The sequence below is a fragment of the Numida meleagris genome, chromosome 17, assembly GCF_002078875.1.
Source record: "Numida meleagris isolate 19003 breed g44 Domestic line chromosome 17, NumMel1.0, whole genome shotgun sequence".
In the NCBI taxonomy this organism is placed as follows: domain Eukaryota; kingdom Metazoa; phylum Chordata; class Aves; order Galliformes; family Numididae; genus Numida; species Numida meleagris.
In genome coordinates this window covers 8,619,385-8,647,323 of record NC_034425.1, presented here as the reverse complement: position 1 = coordinate 8,647,323, position 27,939 = coordinate 8,619,385, and the positions used below count along the sequence as shown (strand labels likewise).

Sequence of the window (27,939 nt, the reverse complement as noted above, 5' to 3'; positions counted from 1 at the left end):
CAGAAGCGCAGGGCTCGGGGCTGACCTGCAGGAGGCAATGGGATGCAGCACTGCTCAGCAGCTCCGAGGTGGCAGAAACCACCCATGGCCCTTCTGAGTTGGGGGAAAAAATGAGAAAAAGAGGAGAGCACACAGTTCCCCCCCTGCTTGGCACCCCACTCATGCCGTGGTTTGGCTCAGCACTGCTCATCCTTCATGATACAGAAATGGAAATAATGTTCTGCTTGGCTGCGGTTTGGGGCCAGCAAGAAACCCAAGGGTTTCTTGGGTCACTACCCAAGAAAAGTTGGAAGACCTCTGGAACACAGCATTTACAGGGGGGCACCTGAGAGCTGTGCTTTCCTACAGACGTGTAACCCCAAGGCTCACCCAACAAACACACGGGGATGGCCTGGCTTTCACAAGTGACTGCTGATAGCCCAGAGTGACACGGCTGCACTCAAAGCAGAAGACACAAGCTATCTTGTAATAATACAAAAATCTTAATGTCTAGCAGCACTGAATATTATTTTAATGACACTTACTTTTTAATTTTATAGCAAAATAATCCAAAGTGCTAAACTCGACCACTTTAATTTACAAAAGAAGAGTTTTATCTTTTAAGCTATAACCATACCTCGTTACTTAGGTTAGACAATATAATTACAGATTTCTACCTATTTCTATTCGATAGTAGGACAAAATTAATATTAGTTGGTTTAAAAAGGGGGGGAAAGTACCACGGATATCGGGGAGGGGAGGAAGTTACATAAAAGATAAAAATCAGCTTATTGAGCAATCTGCAGTTTGCTTGGTTGCCATTGCTTTTTTTTTGCTATTTTTGTTGAGTATCAGCGTCCATCGCAGAATCTGCCATAACCCACTGCAAATGCGATGACTTCTCCCTTGGTCAAATGTCACAGCGCGGGTTTGAGGAGATCCCTGGCATTTGCACTCAGCTCAAATTATGGTCTTCGGTCTCAGAGTCCCCTTTCCAACACGAGCAGCACGTCGGGCAATGCACTTCTGGCGATGGCAGTTACAAAAACAGGTTTCTGTGCAGGAAAATTGTTTTCTTCCTCTGTCTTGGAAAGGATCACCATTACATCTGCGGTGAGAAAAATAATAAGAGCATTTGCAGACTTGCTAAGAGCCTTTGTTAATCCATTCCGTTTCCGTGTCAGCTCATTCCCGACGTTAAATGGAAAGCTGTGGTCTGTCCCATGACAAACGGGCGGGCTGGTGGGGAGGCTCCGCTCCTGCCCACGCCTCCTGGCCGCCTTCAGCCAAACAGGGTTCGGTGGTTGGCCACAAGCGCCGTCTGGCTCTCGCGCCTCTTTGCTTTCTTGTTTTGCTCCCTGATCTTCCAGCACACGGCACTGGAGGCCAGCAGGAGGAGTCCTGATGACAAGAGGACCAACCCGAACACGGAGATGATCGATCCGTGGGAATTGAAGCTGTACGCCACAGCAGTGACCACGATGCCGGCGATGAGGATAACCACTCCGAAGGGAATGGTGCAGCGGTAACAGGAGAGCTCCGCCCCCCCCGTGGCGGCCGTCAGCTGGCATTCGCTAACCAGGGGGATGGTGGTTATCACACAGTCATTGTTATTAGTCTTCTCCGTGGTTACGGGGTCGGCATGCTTTGGGCTGCCCAGGATCTCTTTGATAGGTTCGGTTGTCATCTTGATGCCCTGCAGACCGTCAGCTCTGCGGCTAGAGCAGGCGCCGCTCAACACTTGTCACACTGCGGAGAGAAGAGCCCGAGTTCAACAACCACGTGGCAAATGGGGACAGAGAGGTACCCACCCGGGGCGGCAGAGGAGCAGGGGCCCTGAAACCCACAGGGATTCATGCACAAGCTCGGCTGTCACTGATTGCGGTGGGTTGGAATCAGCTCTCACGTCACTTGTATGCGTGCAGAAGTGCTGCATAGAAGGGACTCACAGACCCAGAGCGACACCGATTGCAAAGTGTCATGGGATGACCCGACTGTAAGGTATGCACCAGCATCAGGAGTTCTGGATGCAATTAAGGTTTACATCTTCTGACACAGAGGTGAAGCTCATGGGCTGCCTGGCTGGAAGCCCTACTCCTGCTCACACAGCCTCGCTCACACTGCTTCTCTGTACATACACCCCTACACACACTGCACAGATTTGCTCCAATGCACGTCACAAATAAACGGGCAAGAACTGCCCAAGAAAAAAAAAGAAAAATCCCCCACAAAAATCCAACCAACCAGGACTCGCTTCCTTATTCGCGTGCTTCTTCATACCATACCTGGAATTTGTATATGCTTTTTGTTTTTCCCAAATCCAAAACAAATGGCAAATCAGCTCTGGAGCAGACAGGGTATATCTGGACATTGCAGCTACACACAGCACGTGCACCTCAAAGGGTTACGTGCACACAGGCTGCAGGAGTGGGCTTTGGTTACGGCTTGGCAGCAAGCCTGCTTAAACAGAAGTGGATGTACCTGCTGCAATGTGGCAGGCTCACAGTGTGCTGAATGTCTGTAACACAACTGGGGATGCAAATGGTCCCAGTTCTTGTCATCACTTGCTCCCTCCCTGCCAAAGTGTTTAATCATCCCGACGGAAAAGTTTCAAGCTTCCCGAGCAATGATTCTTTTTTAAATTAAATGATATTCAAATTACTTTCTGATTGATCTGTTGATGCCAGTATCATGGAAAGCGGGAACTACTCCCTGGAGCACAGATATCGATGCCCGTAAGAAAGTTTGCACATCCAGGGACTCGTAACTATTGATCTGAGTTTTCCAAAGAGCTGAGGGAGATTCCACATGGGAGAGCTCAGCGCTGGGGCACTGCATGCTGCCGCCTGACAACGGCACAGCACGCAGCCCAGGGAGCAAGGAAGAGCGCTGGCAGCGCTGTAATGCTTTTATCACTTTTATCACCTTCACATCTGTGGCTAGGAAGTTAATTGCCAGACGCTTGTGTTCTCCTTTTCCTTTCCCACCACTCCCACCCTTGTTGCTAAGATATATTCCTCCATTGCGGAGAGCCCTTGGTTTGGATCTCCGCACCTCGTGTGAGTGACCGCGTGTTTTGCGAGAAAGAGGATTTCACTATTTTTAACACACCCACACCCAGGCTGTGCCCTGGACCTCGTCAGAGAATTTGTCTTTGGGTTTCCTTGAACTCTAACAAGAGAAAGTTCAGATCTGGTTGGAAAAAGCTTTTGTTCTATGGCAGTGAGGGAGAGTGCTCCGCTGGACGTTGCGCTGCACACAGCCGCCCATGGGCTCAGTCCCATGAGATGCCTCCAGCTCCCAGGCTGGGCCGGGCTCCCTTCCCTGGGGCAACAGCGGAGCCCCTCGGTGCCTCCGGGGCAAGCAGGAGATTAGAGCAGCACCCAGGGAAGCAAAGACATCATGCTGGCATTGTGTGTGTCCAAGGTTCTCCTGGGCACTTGTCTTTGTCCTCTGAAGCACAACCCACAACTCAGCACCCTTTGTACCAGCGGGAGGAGACCAGCCAAGCACGGATTTGTGCTTGAATGCCAGTGATGTCCACACGTGGATCTAAGCCCAAGTTCTGCATTTTCTGTGATAACTTACATGACAGAGACACTCACCCTGGTGCCATTATGCTGCTGCATTTCTTGTCCACAGAAGATGACAGAAGTTCAGCACAAAGGGCAATGTGGACCCCCAAACGCTATCTTTTTTTGATTTTACCATTAGTAAGAATCAATTTGTTCAATGGCTTCTTCCTAAACTTCAGGAGGATCTCTCTGCAGCATCCCTGTCTGTTTGCTTCAGACACATCCCCAGTGAGCGCTGCCTTTTTTGACATTGTATACAGAGATTTATGAAGAAGAAGAGATAGTTATACAGTCAAAACTAACATGGATTTAAAAAAATTGCAATAATCCTAAACTACCACAACTCCATCAATGGCAAAATGTCTGCAGGCTTCTGAGGAGCCCGGCTGATGCCGGCACTGGGAGGTAAGCTGACAGGAGTTCACACAAAACAAACAAACCAACCTCTATTGAAATGCTGAGAGCTAAATAAACAACAGAACCCATCTGAAGTGCGAGTAAAGGTATTCATCCCAGAAAACAGCCCGAGATCCTCATTGCCAGCAAAGTCACTTCTGACTTACGCCAACAGGTGACTTGGTTCAGGTTTCAGGGTAAGAGATTTCGGCAAAGATTCCCAGCAGCACAGCATCCCCTCAGTGGCCATGCCAGAAGACTTGCTCAAGGAGCTATTTTGACTTCCAGTAAGAATGCGTTGATGTGGCAATCTGTGGCTAACACTGGATGAGGGGGAGAGGAATTTCTGACCCCAGAGCACACAGTGCCCACTAATAGGAGTAAACTGGGATTTGGGGAAAAGCCACGAAGCACAGCAGCACGCACAGCAGCACAAACACCTACCGGGGCCGAGAGAAATCCATCGCTGGAGGGCGACTGCTTGAGATGTCCCCAGTGCCAGATCCAGGCAGAGCCGGGCAGCGGGAAGAGTGTGCCAGGCTTTGAGGCCCCAGATGTCGCTGTGCGATGAACTGGAGGTGACACTTCTAGCATGGAGGTTTCCTACAAGAAAAGTGGTTGGATATTGATCAGCTTCCTATGAACTAAACTCCTGCATGGAAAAGTTCCCAGTCTGCACTGTGTTTGTAGCCATGGGAAGCAGGGGGTCTTCTCCCCCATCGTCTCTTCCCTTGCACCCACTGCTGTGCAACTTTCAGTGTGGCTGATGTGAGGAGGGCTGCAGCCCAGGCAAGTCCCCTCATGGCTCCTGGCTGCAAACTGGCTGTGACATCTCCTGCCAAAGCTGCCTTTTAAATCTATTCTGTTATATACATAACTAATAGAATCCCCCAAACTCCTCCTGAATGAACACAATAAGAGGCAAACCGAGCCCAAGAACACAGTGCGATAAATGTAATTTCCTTGTGTTTAATATCCTTCATTTCTATTATCTGACCGTTCAGAACAAGGCAGGGGCTGCAGCAGAGCCACGTGACAGCTCCACAGAAAGCAGCAATGGAAACCGTTCTCAGCTGCAGAAACTCTGCAAATCCACCAAGCTGCTGGGCAAAACTCACAGCAGTGGAGAATTCTGTTGCTAATCTTAGTCAGCATTCCCTTTCTATATGCACACGGTCATTCCAACACCAAGGGTCATCTCAGCACTGAAGCAGGAGCTCCTGTGTGGGGATGAGAATAAATGCACGAAATCATATAGTGATTTTCTTCTTATTTTCTTTGCTTTTTCTCTTTTTAATTCCTGCAGGCCATGCTACCATTTCACAAGCACGGGCATTCACGGCCACAAACGGCTTCTGCTCTTCTCCAGAGGCTCCTAGGAATAAGCCCAGGACACAGCTTGGGTACACGGGGCTGAGGGCTGCAGGGAGCTAGCAGCAAGGCAGCCTCCTTGCTTCTCTCCTTGACTAGAGCCCCGCACAGTCAGTCTGACTTCTTGAAGAGCGTGGAGGAAAAGGCAGAAGAAAACCTAATACTTTGGATGAATCACTTAGGTTACATTACAGAGCTCTGGACTGTCTGGCAGTCCAGTTCCACTCGTGTTGTAAGAATGGTTCTATCTGTTTGGAAATCTTTTCCCAGTGCCACGGTGCCCCGCACTGCCCGCCCAGCACTGCTCTAAGGCACACCGCTGCTGGCCCTTATGGTTTTAAAGTAATGCCTTTCTAAAACAAAACTCTGTCAGAGTGACTTTTAGAGACAGGATTTCTTCCCTCACTCTTCTCGCCCTCACCACAAAGCCAAGAAGCAGAAGACACAGAACGCACACCTTACAGCCCCCGTATCAGAATGCTGCTCGTGGCAGTGCCGTGCTCCCAGGAGCTTCCTGCACTGGTACCTGCACGACTGCACAGCGCTGCCATCCCTCAGCTGCAACTGCTCCCCTTTCTGGCTTTGACTCCAAACCTACAGGACACATTCAAGTTTTCTCGTCTCTGGACACAGACCTGACTCCCTGTACCCAGCACATTTCAGACCCCTGTTCCAGTCGGTCACGATGCCCACGTGCCACACTGGATTTTGCATTGGAGCGACTATGGAAAACTGTCACAAAGAGCGTGGCTGTACCGAGAGGAGAGCCAGAACTGAGGTCCAACACACCAAAGCGATCCTAAACACAACCCCACAGCAACTCCTCGTGGGAACCCTGCTGCGAGCGCACAACCAGAACTCAGACCCACGGGCTGCAGGCAAGGGAGGAGAAAAGCGCACCGCTCCCCTGCCAGCTGCGTGAGCCTCGGGATGCACGCCGGCTCCCCACCAAGCTCTCAGGGAAAATCCCTGCCGGACCCGAGCGTTTCTCAGGCGTGGCTGGGGCTCGGGGAGGGGCAGCCGAACCCTCCCGCACACAGACTTCGCTCTCTGCGAGTCGCAAAACTTTCGCACGCATCGGTAAAACGCCACACACGCAGCGCGAGTCCCGCACCGCGCGTCCCCCTATTGCCACGGAAAGCGGCCCGCCCGCGGCACGGCAGCAGCTCCTCCCGCGGAGCCCCGAAGCCTTCGGGTGCCGGTGCTGAACCCCGCGTCCCCGCACACGCAGCCCCGCGCGGAGCCGGGGTCCGCCGCAGCGGCACCGCAGCGCCGCGAGCAGCGAGCGGGGTCAGGAGCTGCGCCGCGAGCCGAGCCGTGCCGTGCTATAGCATGCCGTGCTGTGCCGTGTTGTGCCCTGCAATAGCATGCCGTGCTGTGCCGTGCTTTAGTGCCGTGCCGTCCTGTGCTATAGAATGCCGTGCTGTGCCGTGCTATAGCGCTGTGCCGTCCTGTGCTATAGCGTGCCGTGCCGTGCCGTAGCATGCCATCCCACGCCGTACTACACGCTCCGCACCGCACTGCCCCGCGCCGAGCCGTGCCTTACCTCCCGCCTGCCGGTCGCGACTGCGGCGGCCACGAGCCCGCAGCCAGCGTAAGAAGGGGATGCAGCTCGCGGCACAAGGGACTGTAAACAAAGTTCTCGGTGAGAGCGAACCAACCAAGGGACCGGAGCAAATTCAGCGGCGGGTGCTGCCGGGGCGGGGCGGCCGCTCTCACCGGGCAGGTCCGCTCGGCGCTGGGCAGGAGGAGGGCTGGCCCCGCGGGCAGGGACGGCCTTGGGGGCCGGGCCGGGCCGCGCTGCGCGGGGTGCGGGGCCGGGACGCGGGGTCGGGTCCCAGGAAGGCTCGGGCCGGGCAGAGCCCTCCGGCCGCAGCCACGCGTGTCGCGACGAGCTGATGGCGGTCACCAATCGCAGGCTCGTGGGGCCTGGAAGGGACCTGAGGAGGTTGTGGGGCAGGAGGAGCGGCAGCTTCTGCCCCGCGTCTGATTTCCACGGGGAGGAAGGGCACTTGGGATGACATCCGTAGAGGATGAAGTGTCAGGTGTCACCTAGAAACAATTTAATAGGGTTTTTTTACGGTTTAATCGCTCGTTGAAGTGGAACGTCAAATGCTACAGAGGTTTGGAGTGGAGGAGTGTGAGCGTGGTGGATTTTGTACCGTGATTTCCTTTGTTTTCAGACAAAAAACAAAGATGTTTTGCTTTTAAAGCTTGTAAACGGGCATGTTTGTGTTTTGTGGTTTAGTTTACCAGAAGTTTATGTTTTAATAGCCCCATTTTATCAATGATTGATAAAAGAGCGGGGCGCCAGATGTATTTAATCAGCCGCTCTGTCTCTGAAGGCACGCGTGTACTTCTGCCTCCCTTTGCAGGGTGAAGTCCCGGCTGCAGCGAAGCTGGTGGCAGTTTTGCTATTCATTTCTGCAGGGCTAGGATTTCACCTCTGTGCGTTATGAAGGCTTTGCGGCGATGCAGATCCTGCCAGGGCATCTGCCGGGGGTTCTGGCAGAGCTCCACAGCTTTGTACAACAAACTGGCAGTTTTCCCCATTTGCTGCCTTCCCTCCAAATGCACATTTTGCAGAGATGAGAAGCAACCAGGCCCGAGGGGAACAGTTAGTACAGAGCATCGCCTGGGCCGTCACGTCCAGTCCTACATAAGCAGCCATACCAGCTATTAGCTTTATTATATTTGCAATCACCAGTTTTCCAGATGAGCCTTCATCTGTGTTTTCCACAGAAGTGCAAGTGTTCTCCTGTCTCTACTAGAAACACTAACATTGCGTAATCATCCTGTGGTAGTTCAGTGTATTTGGATTTCTCTCCAGTATTGGCTCCATTTATCATCTTGTATCACAAATTGCTGTTGTTAGCACACGTGTGCACGACCTACATTTCACCCCATTCCTATTACAACAATTCCTCTCTAGTCCTTCCAGTGTGTTACTTGGTCCTCCTGTGTTGATATTGGACTTCCCTCCCATGCTTACTCCACCAACGGTTTCATTATTACATTTTCACTTTTCCATGCCAAGTTTATTGCTGAAAGTGTTACATAAAAAATACAGAAAGTTTTATACAAAAGAACTCCCAACAGTGATTTGTGAAGAACTAATCTGAAGCACACATTATCCTTAAAGCTCATCTTAGGATTTCCATGTCTCTGTTACTGACTGTAGTAACGCTGGGCTAAAAATTCTCTCTGCTCTGGGCAATTGTCTCCTTTCTGTGGAGCAGAAAAGCTGTGATGGAAAGCTGTAAGAATGATCCCTCTGCGGATGAGGGATAGCGGGATCTTCCCCAGAGGGGTGGCTTTGTAGCTGTGGGGCACAGAGGGGCTGCAGACATCCGGGCACCCTCTCCTCTGGCCCTTAAAAAACAGATGACTGACCACCTCTGCTTCTTCAGGTCCTGCTGTCCTGAGCATGCCTCTCCAAGCATACAGGGACATAGGGACAGAAGAACCAAACATGCCCTAAGCAGCACGTTTGGCACCTGAAAGGAATCCAGCACAAACAGCTGAGGAAGCTGCAGGACTAAGCAACAGCTGCAGCAAGGGCTCCCAGGTTCACAGCTTTGGCCGGCCACGTCTAACTGCTGCACAGTTCCCCTTTAGGACCTGCCCTAATGACAAAATCTCCTCTCTCTGGCTTCCACACAGCTGCTTCGTAGGAGGTGCAGCTCGGACAATAGCGAGAAGCGCGTGTGATTCTGGAACTCCTGTTCAGAGAGCAGAGCTTTACTCCTACGTTGCGCAATGCCATTGCTCTGCCTACTGAGCTGCACTTGCAGTGCTTCATGGCTTCCTCTGAGTTTCCAGCAGTCTCCTGGGTCTTAACAGCACAGCAAACAGTGACTCATTCCTCTGGCAAAGTGCAACCACTGTGGGCTCCCTGTTCAGTCTGTTCTTCTTGCCTTTTCCCTAACTCTCCACTGAGTTTTCCTTTATTTCAACCCTAAGCCCACACACGGACACAGCTCACCGGTTGAGAGCACTCCCGGGAACTTTAAGAAAGCAAGCTTTCAACATGTTTAATGCGTTGGAAAAATCGTCCTTATCATGTCATGTGGTTTGAGGTTGGGAAAAGAGTCTTTAACAAAGCTAGAATGGCCAGGGATGTTTGGTCCAGTTCACACAGAGCGCTTTAGCTCTCCTCTTCTTAAAGGCTTCCAGGACCTTAGCAGGGCTCAGCACTGCTGCCGGTAGCTGTGCACACAGCCTCTCTGTGCAGTCAGGCTCATGACATGGATGTGCCTCTACTGATGGTCTCTGGTGATTGGGAATATGGAAAGGAGTGCTCTTTGTATTTCATTAGATCCTACCAGTGCTTTGGTCAACATCAGTTATCCCGCGGAGCACTGGAGCTCTGTTATTGCCCTCCTTGACTTGAATCTTCCTGCAGTGCTGAAGAAGACAGGCATCTGGGACTGAAAACAATTATTCTCATCTCCTACCGATTTCATAATTACATGAAGCTTACAGCTGAAGAGCTGCATTCCTTGAGTGGAAGATGTGCCTTTAATTAATGGAGGGATGTGCCACACCACCAGAAGCCAAATCCTGAATTTGCAGTTGGTTACAGAACCTCTGGATCCTCAGCCAAGATGCAGCCTTCTGGCTGAGCTGGGAGGAAGCATGATAACAAACACGAGATGATGTCATGTCACCATAGCTGCCCTTTGGTACACTGTTAGAGAGCACTGAAGTAGGCTCCTGCAGGTTCAGTTGGGGTCTAAGTAGGTACGATCTCTTCCCACAGCTCTGCAGTGGGCTTTTCTCTTTTACTTTTTCTTTTTTCCCACCTACACTGAGCACCCCAAAGAATTCACAGGGCACACAGACGTGCAGGGGAATGCAGACAAAGAGCTGAAAAAGTGTCTTGTCTGCGGTTATCTAGCAGGTAATTCCATGGAGATGTTTTCTATCTCCTGTCCCCTCTCTGCCCATAGTTATGACATAAAGAGCATACTGTTCCCTTTCCAGATGGTCAATTGAATGGATGCAGAGCACTTCAGCTCGGGGTAATTGACTCTCCAGCAGTAGAAAGGGTATTATGAGCTTTCAGCTAACCTACACAGACCATAAGCTGAATTACTTTGCTCAAAGCAAGTCTGTCCGTAGGCTCCAGACAGCTTGGGGAAATCACTGAAGAGGGAGAGTTACGGGAAAATAACCACTTGCCATCAATTAGCTCCCACCGAGCTCCATTAACAGCCTTCTGCCAGCAAATTCATTAACTCCCCCACCCCAATTCAGTATGGATGAGCACATGCACAACCATGCAGGGCTGCTCAAACTCACACAGGCGACATTTCTCTGTCATTATATCAAACAGTTTTCTGTCTTGGGGGCACATGTCTTCAGACACAAAATGTACTGTGTACGTACATTGCTTCCATCTTGGCAGCAGGCTTCCTTCCATTAAACTCCGGGTAAACTATTTGAAGCCCTTTGTGCTCATGATGGAAGACAAGCCCAGAGGAAGAGGAACAAGAGCAATCTCCCCATCAGAGAGGACAGCCAATGATTTAGCCTCTACAGAGGCTCTTCATCTGTAAAAGCACTTCATATCTGTTAAGTGATAGAACAGAACCTGTTTTAGCAAAAAGTGCTTAGGGAGAGAAAAAGACAATCACATACTGAGATGTTTTTCCAGGTGCAGCTGGGTACGAGCAGATTACGCCTGGACACTGCTCCGAGAGCTGCAGCCCTTCCTTGCCTCCTCCCAGCTCACCGTGCTACTGCTGTGAGCTGGCAGCTGTCCTCCCAGGCTGTCGAAGCAGCCATGGCTATTGCCTGGGAAGGAAACACACCTTTGGCCCCTCTACTGTTACATCCACGGACACAGCTTAATGCAGAAGTTCAGACCTGAGTCCTGACCATTCCCACAAAAGAGATCTTTCTATGTATATTATTTGACTTAGCATCTCGTGCTAAAAGAAATGATTAGAAATGTTTTCTACATCCATGCAAACAGGTTAGGAGAGTGGAGGGTGTGGTAGTGGGAAGCATGTGCCAAATCAAGATCTAAATTGCCTTGTTTATCTTCAGAATGAGTCATTTCAGGTCATGCAGATAACAGTGCAATCCCTTCTTTCCTTCAGCTATATTTTAAACTTGCTCCTCTTTACTCAAGGCCAGACACATAGGTTGCATCTCACTATCTCCAGTTTATTTGCACTGGAAGGGCATTACTTTCTTTTCTCTGGAGATATTCGAGAGCCGCTGGGACACTTTCTGGTGCACCCTACTCCAGGGAGCTGCTTTAGCGAGGGATGCACTGGGGGATCTCCAACCCCCACAGTTCTGTGCCTCTGTGAAAAGCTGTGGCTAATAATCCTAAGCAAACACAACAAAATGAAAGAGATGGATTCTAACATCAGGAGTCCCTACTAAAAGAGGCAAAAGTAGATTGCCTTACTCATGTATGCCTGTGGTGGGAGATGCTGCCGTTACTTTGCGGCTTTCAGGGTGAAGAACTTGCTTAGTGCAAGCTGCAATTTGTAAGGCTTTCTCACAGTGCAGTCAATAAAACAACAGCAGCAGAAGAACGTAATTAGTTTGGCTGCGTATAACAGGAACACGAACGTGCATACCATATAAATTGTGTCAGGACGACTCAGCACTTTTGCAGAGTTTCTGAATGCACTGAATAAAATGAAATGACAGTAGTATATAAATGTCTGCACAGCAGCTGAGTCCATCAAAATCCCACATCTTCATTCAATTTCTGAGAACGTCTCAAAGTGCACCAGTGCCACACTGAGACAGATGCAGGAAAGCACAGTGTATGGCTGATAGCACTCTCACATATGGATACTCAGATCCAAAACAAACACTGAAATCCATCTGGGGCCTGGAAACATCAATGCAGCATTCACTGCTGCTTTCGTAGTTGGCCGCGTATGATTTCCTGGTGGAGGGAGGAGTTCTCCAATTTACTGGTGAGATTCTACACGGTCCGGCTCAGTGGATTACAAGATGTTGATTTTGCTAACAGAAAGGTTAGATGCTAGGGTGGAATTAACAAAGATTACTCTCATCATGAAAAGCAGATGGGCATTGCAAGTGCACTAATCCCACTGACAGACTGGATTCACAATCTTCCTTCAATGTATTATTTCCCCCTGGAAGCAGCAGCAGCTACATACGTAAGGAACACTGAGCATGTGGGTCAGGTCATCTGGGCAGTCTCCAAACTCCCCATCATTGCCCTAGAATAGTACCCCTCTGTTTCCATTCCATTAGTACTCAGGTCCCTGGCTCCTGTGTGGGCAGGGACCGTGCTGTACCTGGGCTACCTTGGGTAGCAGTGTGCAGGTTGGCTTTGTGCTCCCACCACCGGCTGCCCTGAAGCAGTTGCTATCCTACTGTCCATTGGAGCAGAGCTCTAGGAAACGTCTCTGCTGCTTCAAAACTCTCCCCAGACTACAGCCACTCTCTCTAGCAGTGCAGATATCAGAGGGTTTGGGATCACATTTCAGCTTCTGTCCCTAGGCTAAGGGCAAATACATGGCCATGCAAGCGATAAAGAATAACACTTACATAAACAAGCATGAAAATGGAAAATAAAGTCTCTTTTCAGAACAGTTTGTGCTTTCTTAGTAAGCACCACTCCTTATTTACCAAGAAAAAAGGTCACGTATTAGTGCCTTTTTCAAAACTTTTGTCCCTAGAGCAGCCCTGTGAGATGAATCTTTTTCCATGAGAGCGCTTGGGGGAGGCGGGAGCTCCGATGCCACGCAGGCAACCATCTCATGCAGAACATTCACTGTAAGACAACAACAACGTGGAGCTGTGGCCAGTTCTGTTGCACAACGCTCCTTAAGAAATCATGTAATTTCTCACACTCATTTGCAGGTATGTGCCCTTGTTTGCATGTTAATCAGCTGCTGACTCAAATACAGCTGAATCTCTGCACAAACACGAGCTGTAAGCTCTCGCAGTCTGCCCAATGTCAGAGCATGAGCGGGATTTCAAAATGAGACATAGTTGATAAAATTGACACCAAATTAAAACTGTTCAAAGAACTATTTCTGAAAGGTAAAGTAGATCAGTGTCATCACCCCCCGTTCCACCACAAAGACCAGAGCCCCCGCTGGGCGAGCAGAGCTCGGCCGACTCAGTACTCGTAGGGGTTGATCCATAAGGAACACATTGCACTGCGCTCTGGAGAACCAGGCGGGCCAGCTGACAGTGCCTTGCTGTAACTCACAGAGAACACTAACAAGTGAAAATATTTTATGCGTATTGTATAAATACTTTATAAAAAAGGTCATAATGCATGTAACCATGTTACAGAAACAAAAGGACTGGAATGTTTGCGTAGCGGCTTCATTGAGAAGGTGAGAGCAGGTAGTGAGATACAGGACCGCCAACGCTAGTGCCGTTATTTCAGACAGAAGGCCAAATGGTGGCACCCAGCCTGGGAGGGGGCTCGCAGTGAGGACCCTCTGCCAGCAGCCCTTCTCCAGAAGCTGTCTGGAGCTCCAGGGTTCAGCCACATGATGCCCAGCCCAGGCTGGCAGCCAGGAATCCCCACGCTCTGCTTGCAAACCAATTGAGTGGAACTGGAAAGGACAGCTGACAGAAGTGAACTCTTTGTCAAAAGGAGGCAGCTCCTTGGCAGGAGCAGAAAAGGCGACACGTTGCCAGGTGCACAGGAGTTACCAGCACCAACACGGGGCTCCTGCAGCAGGCAGGCTCTTTGTGGGTTTGCTGAAGCCCCATAGCCTAGAGCTGCGAACTCATTAACAGCTCCGGGGAGAAGATGGACCCGAGCCACCGGCACGTGGAGGCCCCGAGCGCTGCGGGGCAGCCGGCATGCGGGGCTGGTCCCAGCAGGAGCCCGGGCACCGCGCGCCCCCGGCTGAGCCCTGGGACAGAGCTTTCCGCTCGCAGCCCCCCACGGGCCGCAGCCCGCAGCCACCTGCTCTGCCTGAGCCCGGCCCCGCTCGGGGACGCGGGCACACACACACACACACACACACACAGGCAGCGTCGCTCCGTACCCGGGGGAGACGAGCCCCGACCGGCAGACCGCACGGGGACACCGCCCGGCCGCCAGCCGCTGCTCTGTCATGGCGGCGCGGCGGCCCCGGGGCGCGGGGTGGGGGGCGGGCGGCCCCGCGGGAGGGGCGGCGGCCATCGGCGGCCATTGGCTGGGCCCGAGCCGCCGTTGTGCCCCGCGCGGGGCCGGGACCGGGGCCGCCTCCTCCCGGTGCGGAGAATGGAGGCGCCGGGGCCGCCGCGGCGTTTCTCCGAGGAGCAGTTTCGGGCTGCTTGCAGCGAGCTCGGACAGACGGCGCCGGGGCCGCCCTGGCAGCTCCTGGTGGAGAGCATGGGCGTCAGCATCTACCGGCTGTACCACGAGGTGGGCGGGCAGCGCGGCTCCCCGGGGCCGAGCCCTGCGGGGCGAGGAGCCGGGCCGGGATCCGGGGTTGCGGTCGGGCCGAGCTACCGCCGCTTCCGCCTCGGCTCGGTTTCTCCCGGCTCTCCGAAAGCGGCTTGCAGCGTAATGCTATTAACTGCTGATGGAGAAAGCCGCTCCGCTGCTGCTGTAAACACCGCTCTTCGCAACGGCGGCGGGCCTCAAGCCGTTAGCAGCGGCTCCGGGGAACGCGAGCTGCGCGCAGAGCGGCCCGGCCCCGCGCATCCCCCGCACTGCGCAGCGCAACTCGGGCCGCGCGCTGCCGTCCCCGGGGCTTCTCGGTGGGCGCTGCTTCCCCGGCTGAGGGCCCCCCGAAACGTTTGACTCGTTTCAGCTCTCTTATTGTGAATTCTCCTATCTGCTGTGAGATATGCTGCTTCAATTTTCAGATCACGATTTGTTGTTTCGTACTCCATCAAAACGCTACTGCTAAAACCAAAAGGTTTTTAATATTAGTTATCTAATGACATAGGCCGCGATTTGTCCAGCAGCGGAACAAATACATTGGTAGAGAAGCACAGCATCATTTCTACAACAGCTTGATCCTTCCGGAGCTGCGGTACAGGAGCTCGAAGGCTAGAGGCGGCGGAGGGACTGCTGTAGCCCATGGGCCGTCCTGTGGCTGCCTTTGAATGTAAGGTAGAACCAATCCTGTTCGTGACGTGAGGAGATCAGGTAGTGGAGCAGTTGTGCTTTGTAGCAGCTCCTGAACTCTGTGACAGCAAATTACATCACTGCCAACTCTATTTTGGCTGATGCTGGAGGTCCTATCTATAGCAGAAAATTCTTTAAAGTCCTACATTGTGAGCATATCTTTCGATAAACCTTGATCAAAAAGTCTTACTGGCGCTTCCAGCTGCCTAGGGGGTGGAACACAAAAGCTTTAGAAACAAATAATACAACGTAATAGTTCATGTTCCTAAAGCTTTTACACTGTTTAACAGCATGAAACTGTAGTTTGTTCTAGGGAAAGTAGGAAGCACCAATTCTACACAAAACCTTTGAGGCCCGTTCTCATAGCTTAAATTGAGAGAATTACTACGTGGCTTTCTTCTGCCAAAAAGATTGAGACCTTTAGGTCCTTAAAGGATGCAAAGCAACTGGGAGTCTGCTGGTGAATAGCTTTGTGTATTGTGTGCAAAATTAAAATGTCAGGTGTGTTTTGCTAAGCTATAGGTTTAATAAACTCTAGGGAAAGAGTGGAAAAAACTTCAATGGAAGAGCAGTCTGAGGATGTGGGAAAATAACTTTTTTAATTATTAGAAAAGTGAGGAGCCTGGTTTGCTATAGCTCTGCCTTATGTGGCACTTCACGTAAGTACGCATACATATAAGATAATCCATATAGCATTTCTGATTATGGAACTAAGTACATCTAAGCTAAACCAAATATTTTTGAAGTACCAACACAGTGCTTTGGCATAGTTTGAAAGCATGCTGGTGGATCTGGGTCAGTTTCAGGTGTGATATTTGCAAATGTACCCCTTGTATGGATGGAAACGTTGATGCCTTTTACAAAGATGATAGGAGTGTATGGGCTTGCACAGGTGCTGAGCAGTTCAACACTGAAGCTAGGGATTGATGCTTCAGTGGTGCTACAGCAAAGATGAATAGCTTAATCTTCTTGGACCCATTTTTATCTTCTGCTACATTAAAACTTCAGTTTCTAGGGTTGAGTTGTAGAGCATGAAGAGGGGAAGAGAAGAAAGAGAAACCATTCACTACCAGAGTGTTGTATAATCCTTCCTTCTCTTTTTCCGGGATCGCTTGAATTTGAATACACTGCATTCTTAAAATACTCTCATTGTTTGAATGTAGTTGTGAGTTGGTACTAACAATAGTACAACACTGCTCTGTAGGCACAGATGTAGTTTCCATATGTTAAGAGAAACACTAAAAGCATTAGTGTTGGAGATATCCTGCACCCCACCCCTTCACTGCAGGCAGCTTTCACAAAGATAACAGCTAACAAATAATACTCAAGACAAATATATGTAGTATGTTATACATAAGCATGAATATTGTAAAGCCTTCTTGTAATACAGCCTCCAGTACGAGCATAGCAAACTTGCAGGAAGGCTTCTTCTGGGTCATGTAGTACTTGGTAACCTCCTGGAAATGAATGAGATCCTTATGCTTGTTACATAGAGCCTGGAGATTCTGCCGCAACAATTAAATGCTCCTCTTCTGATATGCCTCAGTGATGTCAGGAGTTAGTCTGTCTACCCTGCCTATTGGAGATGAGAAGGGGTGGGTGTGTGCAGAAAAGTCCCTTTGGAACTGCTTATGAAGCAAAAGAGTACTGGTGTAAGGGAAGGAACAACCATTGTGCTGGGCAGGTCAGCGTGTCTGGATTTATACTTTCATGTATAGATCAAAACGTCGAGAGGTTAAAGACTGAATCTTGCATTGTTTTTTCAACACTTGCTTTCACGGCTCCTGAGCGTATTTGTAGTATGTGCCCCACCTAATTTCCTTCAGCTGTTCTCTCTGCTGCAGAATACTTCCCTTTCCTGTGTGACTTTTCCCTATTCTGTTTTCACAGCAATCAGGACTTTATGAGTATAAAATCTTTGGTGGTCTTGCTGACTGTTCCCCAAAACTCTGTGCAGATGTCTATATGGATTTAGAATTCAGAAAACAGTGGGATCAGTATGTTAAAGGTAAGCTGATCTAGGTGGTATAAAAGCCAGCTTTGCATCCACGCTGACTCTTCCCACTAAAGGTATTTTAAAGCTCTATTGTCCAAAGACTTTGGGATAGACATGAATGTCTTTTGGGATAAGCATTCATACATAAGTAAACACTGACATGAAACAGCTAACATGTCACTGCCACATAGCTTCCTTTTGGAACAAACTCTTTCCATGTTGATTAAAGCACGAAATTGGCATCACTTGCTATGCTGGAGCACCTAGCAGCTTTTACTGCTGTGACTGTTGTAATTCCTTCATTAAATTTTAGCAGGTGTTCTGTAGTGTCTGCATCTTTGCGTGGGTGGAAACAGGGATGGAAGTGTGCAATGGGGTTGCTCCCATTTCTATTTCCAGAAAGCACTGGTTGTTCCTGGCTCCTTTTACAATCAGAAATATGTGAATCCAGAGAATAGTTAGTAATCTGGTGCTTTTACAGAGAAAGGAATAATTAACTTAGTTTTGTATGTTTAATGTTTTTGAAAGAAAAAGGGAGTTGGGGCTGGATATCTCGATGATGTTAAAACATTAAGTTGGTAGGGACAAGGCAATGATTTAACTGATGCAGGTCTCCAGTAATCAATTTATTTTAAAGATGTCCCACTTTAATTCTGTGCCTAAAATCAGCTCAGGCCAATAAAACTGAAACGTGTCTTGGTAAACAAAGAATAGTATTATGTACCAAGGAACTGTTAATTGTTATGCATGTTAAGCCTAGGGCAGCTCTATTGGAATGATTACTGCAATGCCTTTAGCTGTACTTGTACAGAGGAACACTTATGTGGCTCACGTCAGTACTTGGGCACAATTCAGAAGCTGCCTCTAAATTAGTAAAGGAGTTATTTGTCTAAATGGGCAAGGCAATAGCTTTCTTGTAGGAAAGGCTGCTTTTCCACTAGTGAAACAAAACGATATGGAGGTGGGCTCCAAATACACAAATGCCATTAAATTGGATGTCAGACATGTTGTGTTAGCTAAAGTTACTTCAGCAGTCTTTAAGTGTGTTTGGTAACGCCTTCTTTGAGAAAAGAAAGGAAGCAGTTGGGGGAAGCTACACCCTTAAAGTAAAAACTAGATAATGTTTGCAGAGCTGGCGTTTTTATCCTTGCTGCCCTTGATATCTTCGCCTGCAAATTCGTACTTGTGTTGGCACTTCCAAGTACAACGTTGCACAGCAGTTAACCCTGTAAGGGCATAAACATAATGTTAAAGCTTTTCTTTTAGCTCAGAATTTGACACAAGCTTACCCATTCCTTAGAACTGTACATATGGTGAAATAGTGCTAGCCGACATTTTTGATGTAAATTATATAAGCTCGTTTTATTTCTGCCTTCACACGTAGGGAGAAAAATGTGAAAGCTTCCATTCAGAGTCTCCTTGCTCTTTATTTTACTGTTTGTATTCCTCGTTGCTCTTACAGCTATACAGTAACGGCAGTCCAAGGAAGAGTTCTCTGCTCAACTACAGCTGGCACTGAAATAAAAATGAGACCAGAGTAGCAGTAGCTGACACTTTAGTTGAAAAGGTAACTGCTCCTGCACAAAGCGTGAGAGGAGCTAATCTCTATCCTCTGGTTTTGTTCAGCAAAACTTTTTATGGAGCCCTGAGTGGAGGCAGATACGAACAGGATTCCCGTGAGTACTTTAGAAGATCATGCCTTGATCTCTTTTTGCCTAGGGCTTGCCCTTGGCCTCTGAAATGTCCCCATAAGTCTGCTACTGCTGTTGCATTGCAGTTAGCACCCTGGCTATTTCCAAAGCAGTTTCTTGGATATCACAGAGATATCCATGAGAGCAGCACCTCTCAGCTGTGATGCGGTTATCTGGGCCTGTGCTGAAGCTGCCAATTCAGCAGGGAAGCTGTGACTGAACTGTAGAATAGTGATGGAAACACCACAGGCTCCTGTGGTATGAAACAAAATAGTTGGGCTTGAGCAGTATTGAAACTTGCTGCTCCTATTGGAACATGTCCTGACCGAGACCATGCTTTCCAACAATTTAATGGTAGTAGTTGACTGCTAAAGTAGCAAATGCTGATTATGAAGAAGTCAGACTTGTGATATACTGCAGGTAGATGAGTCATTAGCTAACAGTTAGATCGAGGTCTTTAAATCCGTGTTTTAGTTCCTTTGTAAAAGGAAAGCTCTACAGTTAAAAATGAAAGAAAAGCTAATAAGCCAATACTCCAGTGACCTCTGCTGGAAAGCATAACACTGTGGCTTATTACAGCACTGGAAGTTTTAAGCAGCTGCTATTACTCCACTCTGGAGGAGATGCTGCTTTTGTGGATGACAGCTGACTTGCAGAGTATACTAATGAAGTCTAGTTGGGAGCATGTTATTTAGGGAAAGAATCTGCCACTTGTGGCACTCTTCTTGCCTTAGCAATGAGGTTATTTGTTCTAGCCTTATTTTCAAAACCACATAAAGTGATATGGCAGACTTGTGTTAGCCCTGAAGGATATGTAGGACCTCAAACAGAAGTCTGTCCTAATGTAGAAGAGAGCTCTGTTGTGACCCACCTGTTCTGGATCACACTCTTTGTAGCTGAACCTGTGAAATGACCACTGGCTGGACAGGCAAAAACTCACTCTGGCTCAGGTCTGTGAATTGTCAGATCCTCACCCCGACAGTGGCAGTTACTGCCTGAAGAGAAGGTGCCATGTTGTAGAGAGTTCTCTACAAACAATAAAACTCAGTTTTATTGTTTGATTTGAACTAATTTTTCTCCTCTACACCATGCTACTCCTATATGAGTCACTGCCATGTTTTAGGAACTATTCTTAGCTATTTTTTCCCCATTCAATTGCCTTCTGGTTGAGTTTCAAAGCAGACTGGAGGTGATATAATGGAAGCTCATAAACTGTTCAAGCTTCATGTTCGCTGTTGTCTTCACATACTACTGTGAACTTCCGAATAGCTTTTCTAAACTTCACTAATTTGTCAGGTACTACTTCTTCAGGTGTTAGAAACCAGTACTTATCCTAGTTTCATGTTAACTCAATCATTTACAAGGATAATGACATGCTTGTGAAAAAACATGTTCTACCTGTGGTTCAGAGTAACACAGAATTTGCAGAGGTGAGGAGAAAGCTTTGAGATGGAAAGGCTTTGAATGAGATAACTGTCTGAAATGGAATTTGATTGTGCCCTCCTCCCAGAATTGTTCTGTCCTTCTTTTATTTTACAATCAATGAATTGAATAGTAGCAGAAAAACCAGGCCACTTGTGTTTGTGTGCTTGGTTTCTGAACAATCCTGCTACAGATTTATTTTGTTAAGTCTTCAACAACTTTACATAAATACCAATTTTGCAGTGGAAATGAAAAATATCTACAATCTTTCTTTTTCAACTCTAGAACTGTATGAGGAAACGTATGATGGTGAAAAGATAATCTACTGGGAAGTGAAGTACCCTTTTCCTCTCTCAAACAGAGATGTATCCTTCCAAGCCTCTTGCTTTTTGTGGTTTTTATCACCCTGTCATCCAGGAATCCTGACAATATACTGAGTACTGCTCTGCTGCACTTGATCTAACACCGTACGTGCGTCCTCATGCTATATCAATATGTATAGCATGAAGAAGAGTGTAGGTTCTTCTTCCCACATAAAACTCAATCTCACATAGCTGAATTGTTACTCTGTGGGATTGAGTCATGCAGAAAGGTGAAAAATAACTGGTACTTGTAATGGAATTCACCTGTCAATTCATCATATGTCAAACTGACATTGTTTTGACATGCCTCCTCAACTTGGAATACAGTATGTCTATATTCGTGAATGTCAAGAGATGGATGTTGATGGGCGGAAGATCTGGGTTGTGTTAGCTCAAAGTGTGTCTGTTCCTCAGTGCCCTGAAAAGCCCGGTATTATCAGAGTTAAAAGTTATAAACAAAGCCTGGCAATTGAAAGTGATGGCAAGACTGGATCTAAAGGTAAGAGGTCAAAAAAGTGTGGTCACGTTGCCTAAGAATATGTGCATTAACAAAAAATGCATGAAGAGGGAGAGTGGAGATTTTAAGCTAAAAGCAGTTACTAAAAATTGGATGTACTGAGCTCTAGGAGTATTAAAAATGAATGAGCCTCCCAACAAAGACATACTTGTTTTCCTACCAGTCAGTTCAGTTGAGCAGAGTTTGATGCTAGTTGGAAGTTGCTTGATTCAGCAATGAATTTAAGTATCATGTTTGATAGATTTATAGATGACAGGGTTTTCCTAGAGAGTGACTCCTGACTGAGATTAGTCCTTTAAGGACAAACTTATAAAGACAGGCTGCCTAATCTAGTTTGGAATGATATAAATTAATATTATCACTCTGAGCTCCCCAGAGATTAACTAGGAAATGTTATACACATTTCGCATTCCAATTCAATACAAGTTTGACTTTTTCTTGGTAAAGGACTTGGATCAAAACTGTTGTATGCACTGCTTCAGTCATGTGCCTTGGCAGCCTCTATCATATGGTGTTAGAGCTAACACTCAGACTATGTCTGGATAACTTTCTGATGACTTCTCTCTCATCTCTAGTCTATATGTACTATTTTGATAATCCTGGTGGCATGATTCCATCATGGCTGGTCAACTGGGCTGCCAAGGTAAGTAAAGCTTCATGGTGCAATTGCCTTTGGCTACTCTGTTTTGAACAGTCTATTAACTGCATCGAAACCTGTATTCTACATGCTGAGCACAACATATATACGTAAATATGTATATATGTACCTATATGTGTATATTTTTTTCTGAAATGGATACATTCTTCTTCCTAGCTCTGAGACAGTTCCATTTTCTTAGAGACATGCTGTTGTCTGTTCTCCTCAGAGCAGCTGTCTTAATATTTTTTGATTCCTATCAAATTCAGTTAACTGGGCAGTAAATTTGTACGAGAAAACAACAAATCAGTATTCCAGACTGTATGTGAATGGTCTTAACATTTGCAAACTTCAGTAATGTAATCTAGTCATGTAGTATTAAATGAATGTCTGCTGCTTTGTACCAGATCTTAGAATTGCCCTGGATTTGTTTGTAAGTCTTGATCTATACAGTGGGAACAGTGATCTTAATACGGTGTTGTTTTTTTTTTTATTGCGTTATACAAAAGTGACTTATCCGCTTTTCTCTTTACAGAGTGGTGTGCCTGCTTTCTTGAAGGATATGCAAAAAGCTTGTTGTACTTATTCTGAAAGAGCATAGGTCAAATTTGATCTGAATTATTTAATTCCTAAAATTCTGCACTTACAGAATGGGTATAATGTAACACACACTGGATAAAATCTACCTCTAATATTGGAAAGAATTTTTGTTGGTGGTTTATGCCTTGACTCTTATTAGACCTTTGTTTCCCTCTCCAAGAGAAGAGTTAGTTGCCAGCAAGGTAATACCAACATTAGCTGCCTTCCTTTCATAGCACTTATATTCTGTCATGTCACCCATGCTTTGTGCTGATTGTCATAGGTCAGCTACAGCTTTATTGATTAAAGCATTACATCCTTGGGCAAGAGATAATAGTTTTTACTAGGAAAAATGTCTGAATTTATACTGAAAATTCTTTGCATGTATTATGTCTGGGTTTCTCTTTGTGGCCTTGCATGGTGACTTCTTATTGAAATTGAATAATACAACTTGCATTGTTTAGGAGGAAATGCTTTTGCTACCTGAATTTATCATATTTAAAATGGTCTTCTCTACTAAAAATAAAAATAAAAAATAGCACATATAGGTAAATTACCTGAAGTTTGCAATAGGAACAGGAACGCTTACTAAGCTTCCTTGTGATGGCTTTAAGTGTCCAGGTATAAAAGGATGTGTACGTAAAGCCTTGCATTCACATCTCAGTATGCCTATATGAAAAGTATAAAGCATTAGCTATGTCTAGCTAGCAAAAAAAAAAAAAGTTTGCTTTCATGGTTAATTTAATGGGAACAAGTTACATCTTTGGAGTCCGTTCCCTTACTGACTGCTTGGAAAGCAGCTTGGACACCAGCTCTAAATTGGAAATAATTTCAAACTGGATTCCTGTAACTGATTTAGAGATGCTTGTTTCCCTGCTTCTGAATGAACTTGATATGAAAGTTGTGGTTGTTTTACATTTTTAATGCTGATGTAAAGAATGAAAATGTTCATTTTGGATGGCAATCCAGCAGAAGCACAACCAAGCAGGAAATTACATTTGCAGCACCTTTGGAGCAGAAGGTCAGAGTTCAGCAAGGGTGAGATGGCCTCAGTCTCAGGGATTGAAAATATTTTGCATCTTTACTAAATCTAATCTTGTTGCTGAACAAATCTTGTGATGGAGTAAGTTTATTTTGTTAAAAAAAGAAATGGTTGAAGTCATTGCCTTTATACTTTGTGTGAATGTTTCCAATAAATCCTTACTGTATCCATACAGTGTTTTTTTCTTTTTTTCTTTTCAGTTTCTCATGTTTAAGACTGGCCATGCTGAGCAGGTCACAGTGACAGGCTGATGTCATGTGCTGTTTTATTTCTAAAGCAGTTTTGAAAAATAAGTTGGGTTCACAAGAACTAAGTAGGATTCCATGTGTTCTGACAGAAAACTTCTTAGCAGTTCAGGCTTCTTTTTAAGAGTCTGACTTGGAGACTGTTACTGAATTGGATATTACAGTACAAGACAACTCTCAGTCCGCTTTGAATTCAGCTGTTGCAACATTTTTTTTTTCCAGCAGATAAAGAACAGACACCAAAAGAGCATAGTACTGGAACATAATTTTCCTTAGCTTTCCTTTGTTTTCAAACCCGTACACTTACTGGAGCTGGCCCCAGAAATGAATTATCTGTCAAAAATATGGTGTTTTACTTGAGCATCAAGATCAGTGATGCAAAGTAACATATTTCTGATTCTTTGTGAGGAAAAACCATCCTCTCTACTGAAGTAGTATAAAACCTACCTGCAATGTAAATCTACCTTAAAATGCAGAGTTCCAAAGTTTACAGAAAATATGCACCTAGCGAGCTGAGTAACTGCACAGAAATGAATTGTATACAGATGAGTTAATTTTCTTCATTTTCTCCAGCTATTCCATAATTTTGTTCCTTCTTGAATAGAAGAGGGAGGAAGTGGAAGAGTTTTGTATTCATAAATACACGATTGCCTCCTTGTCATTCTTGTAGTTACTTGTCAGCAGGACATAGTACGCATTTGTCTGCAGTGGGCTGAGACATTAAGACCAAGCATTCAAGGGGCTGAATGGTTCCATTGTCAGTCTTGCTGAAAACTTGATTTCCTACAGACCTCACACTGAGACTGTAGAATACATGGCATTTGCTCACGTATCCTTATTAGAGGCCATTGCACAGGCAGTTTCTTGTGCTGTACATAACTTTCCTGATTAAAATTCACATTCGATTAAACCATACCTACTGGAAACAGCTTCTCCTTTATTCACATTAAGTGGTGAAGTGAGATGAATACAATACCAGATCTTCTGCTAAATTTATGTCCCCACTGTCTTTCATAGTGACATAAACACATAGTGGCACTTCATTCAGTTTATTTAAGCATTAGTTACTTCACCTATCTCTTATTGGTAGGGAAGAAAAAGCTGTTGCAGCTCTGTGTGCTGTGACTTCTTGTCTAAATAACCAGAAAAAAAAGCATTAGTATTGTAAAGTCTCCAGATGCAGAAAACACATTCCAAAAATATGTTATAGCTTTATTCATAACTGATTAAGTTTTGATCTTGTATAAGTTGTACCTACATTATGAACTTTTCTGGATAGCTTGAACAGAAATGTATCTGCTCTGAAAGTTGTGCACAAATGCTGTGTGCAAATGCCAAGGAATGGCACCCCCTTCCCCTGCTGCTTGTTCACAAAGCTCCTGAAGATTAGCTTGCTGTTGCCACCAGCTTGCCTACAAATGGAGTTCAAAGTCTGTGCTCCCAGAATGAACCACGGTGAATGTAGCATTGTTTGAAGAAAAAGAATGAAAACTCTCCATTAGTTGATGACTGAGTCCCTCATTTTTAATATCCTATTTCAGTGAACAGAGCAGTGGGAACCGATGAAATTTTCATGATAGTCAAGTAAAACTAGAAAGCTGCTGTAGTTTCTGGCAGTATGCTGACATCTGATCTAAAGCTCGATGATCAGATCCAAAGCTCACTGTGACTTACAGGAAGACTATTCTCCTACATAAATTTTGTTTTAAAATTATGATCTCTTCTAAAAAAAACCTCTTTTTACAATATTCTCTTCAAAAGAAGTTGTTCATTTTTCACATTACTGCTTGCCCACCTCCTGTTTTCATGAGGACTGATACCAGGCAATTTGCAGCACTTTGTCCTGCCAAAATGTGTATGAGAAAATGGATAGCCCTCCACCCTTCAAGTTATTATTTCATGACTGTGACAGCAAATGGCTTTGTTGTAGCAGAGTGAATATAAACCATTCTTCCACGTCATATTCTAGTCATTCAAATCCATTCTTTCCATATGATCTGTGTAAAACTATTGTATTTGAGTTGGAAGGTTAAGCAAAGGAAAGATTCTGAGTAACCCAAAGTCAACACAGTGAATGATATCAGATGTGCAGTCACTAGTTCTGCCTCTCAGAAGATGATGTGTAAGGGGAAACACAAGTTGTCTTTGCTCAGGAAACATCTGGTTGATATTTTATTTCTCAAGCAGGTCATTGGCTTTTTATAATTGAGCGGAACAGAAAAATGTGGGAAGATGGGGGATAGATGTAGACTTCTGATATTAATGCTCTCCAGTAGGCCACTTACCTTCCCACCAGCAATTCTGCTTCCTATTGTTAGTCTTCTTTGTATAAAGAACATTTTCAAATGAGATCTAATTGTATTTCAATTTCAATTAGCTGAGAGTAACATCTTCTTAACGTGGATTTGCCTTCCTCTAACAGGAGGATAATTCATAACCAAATTTACTGATCCACTGTAGTATTCTGATCAGAGGAGAGTACGGGACCTCCAGACAGTGTTTCTTCCTTTTTCACTCCTTTCCTCAAGCTTAAAAAGGCACTGGTAACCTCCACACAAAACCAGAGAAGGAGGACTTATGACAGGAGATAAGTTAGTATAAATCCAGATGGACTACATTGAAAATAAATGTTCTTTGAGGAGAAATAACAACAACAAACCTCTGTAGCAAGATGAGTTGTGTTAAAATGATTTCGTACCACTCTGGCTTGTAACTGCAGACCTAGGAGGAATCCTGACCAAAATGGTAAATGAAGTTATTGTTTAAGCATTTCTAATGTTTTTCTTCAGACAATTAACATACTAATTAGAAGTACACATGAACACATATGCACTCATAAGAGAATATCATATTCCCCTATTGATTTAGTATTCCCTGTTCTTTGAGAACTTGACTGTAACCAGTTATTCTCTGAATTAGAAAAGTAGCATTTAGTCCTGCTGTAAGACAGGAACATGTTAAATGGGAACGGTTCTCCCCTGGAAACCTTAATTCCCAAAGTAGGGAGGACTGCGTACTATGAATAAGTGTTTCATGGAACATGCCATAATAAGTAAGGAATTATGTTGAATGGCCTTGAGCATAGGAATTAACATTATCCATGAGAAAAACTGCCTTTATCCCAGCTGTGCAAGTAGTTAAACTGTAAGGTGTTCCTACAGCTTAAGCACACGTAATTGTAACAAAGATTTAAGTGATTTTGTTTCTATCCTTTTCTGTCTTCATTAGGTAAACCTTGCGATGCTGGAAGATCCAGTTTTTGCCCCAAACTTACTTCTCTTACAGAGTTTCTCTACAGAGGAACCCTTGAGAATGAATCATTCTCATAGATTGTGTTGTTCCAGATTTGGATTGTAACAGCTCTTCCAAGAGATTCTATAACACAAAGCCAGAGGTTACACCTACGTGTATGTACTTTAAACAGATGCCTGCTGTTAAGTTACAAGTCTCACTGCATTTCTGTCTAAGCATATCTTGAAAGGTTTTAAGCCTTTCCTATTTCACCCAGAGTTGTGGAGGTTTTGATTTTTTAATCCCCTAGTGCATATAGATATCTTCCAAAGCATGACAGAGATGGTATGTAATTGTTTCTAAGTGGATGCTTCATATTCAGCTGCAACTCGGAGTTATGGTTTAAGAGTGGGTTTTAAACATTTTTATTAGGACCAAACTGCCACTGTGCATGTTGAAAGTTAAAGCATTTTCTCAGTATGGAAGTCATATAATTGAGCTACCTATTTGAATGGAGAGCATGTTCCCAGAAGAAGCCAAAATTGCCTGTCCAACCCATTTATCCTGTGAAAGGCTCATATAATGTTGTTCACTTATTGAAATAAAAGCAAACAGTAGGAACATTTCTTCAGCAGGAAACTACATTGACACTGACAGGGTCTATTGTCTGAGAGCGCCCGGTGGGCATGTGAGAAAGTACATTGCCTTCCCATGTTTTGTCAGGTTTCTTTGTAACATAAGGATAAACTGCCCCTTGATAACACTGAAGATACAGCTCTAGGAACCATAAAGTGGAGAGCATTATCACT

General features: G+C 45.9%; 2 protein-coding genes across 5 annotated transcripts; one reads left to right on the top strand and one right to left on the bottom strand.

Moving 5' to 3' along the window:
* On the bottom strand, positions 483 to 7,065 carry TMEM100 (transmembrane protein 100). Of its 3 annotated transcripts, XM_021415143.1 has the most exons (4): positions 6,868 to 7,065; positions 4,395 to 4,553; positions 3,585 to 3,793; positions 483 to 1,728 (listed from the first exon to the last, which is right to left on the bottom strand). In XM_021415143.1, exon 4 carries the CDS (start codon positions 1,664 to 1,666, stop codon positions 1,262 to 1,264), a length of 405 nt encoding a protein of 134 aa, XP_021270818.1. In that variant the 5' UTR covers positions 1,667 to 1,728; positions 3,585 to 3,793; positions 4,395 to 4,553; positions 6,868 to 7,065; the 3' UTR covers positions 483 to 1,261. The 3 variants fall into 3 exon arrangements, with proteins under 3 accessions (XP_021270818.1, XP_021270816.1, XP_021270817.1); XM_021415141.1 differs by lacking the exon at positions 3,585 to 3,793 and having other exon boundaries at positions 6,868 to 7,062; XM_021415142.1 differs by lacking the exons at positions 3,585 to 3,793; positions 6,868 to 7,065 and adding an exon at positions 5,069 to 6,853.
* Positions 14,493 to 23,826, top strand: PCTP (phosphatidylcholine transfer protein). 2 transcript variants are annotated; one of them, XM_021414993.1, is made up of 6 exons: positions 14,493 to 14,697; positions 17,299 to 17,416; positions 20,803 to 20,882; positions 21,207 to 21,378; positions 21,972 to 22,039; positions 22,569 to 23,826. In XM_021414993.1, the coding sequence occupies exons 1-6, from the start codon at positions 14,554 to 14,556 to the stop codon at positions 22,632 to 22,634; spliced, it is 648 nt and encodes a 215-aa protein (XP_021270668.1). In that variant the 5' UTR covers positions 14,493 to 14,553; the 3' UTR covers positions 22,635 to 23,826. The 2 variants fall into 2 exon arrangements, with proteins under 2 accessions (XP_021270668.1, XP_021270670.1); XM_021414995.1 differs by lacking the exon at positions 14,493 to 14,697 and adding an exon at positions 14,715 to 15,388.

Excerpts from the sequence above, each read along its gene's own strand:
- PCTP (XM_021414993.1), top strand. The coding sequence starts at position 14,554 with ATGGAGGCGCCGGGGCCGCCGCGGCGTTTCTCCGAGGAGCAGTTTCGG. Across the intron at positions 20,883-21,206 it reads TTCCTCTCTCAAACAGAGAT|TATGTCTATATTCGTGAATG; the intron begins GTATCCTTCCAA and ends CTTGGAATACAG. Across the intron at positions 22,040-22,568 it reads TGGTCAACTGGGCTGCCAAG|AGTGGTGTGCCTGCTTTCTT; the intron begins GTAAGTAAAGCT and ends TTCTCTTTACAG.
- TMEM100 (XM_021415143.1), bottom strand. The coding sequence starts at position 1,666 with ATGACAACCGAACCTATCAAAGAGATCCTGGGCAGCCCAAAGCATGCC.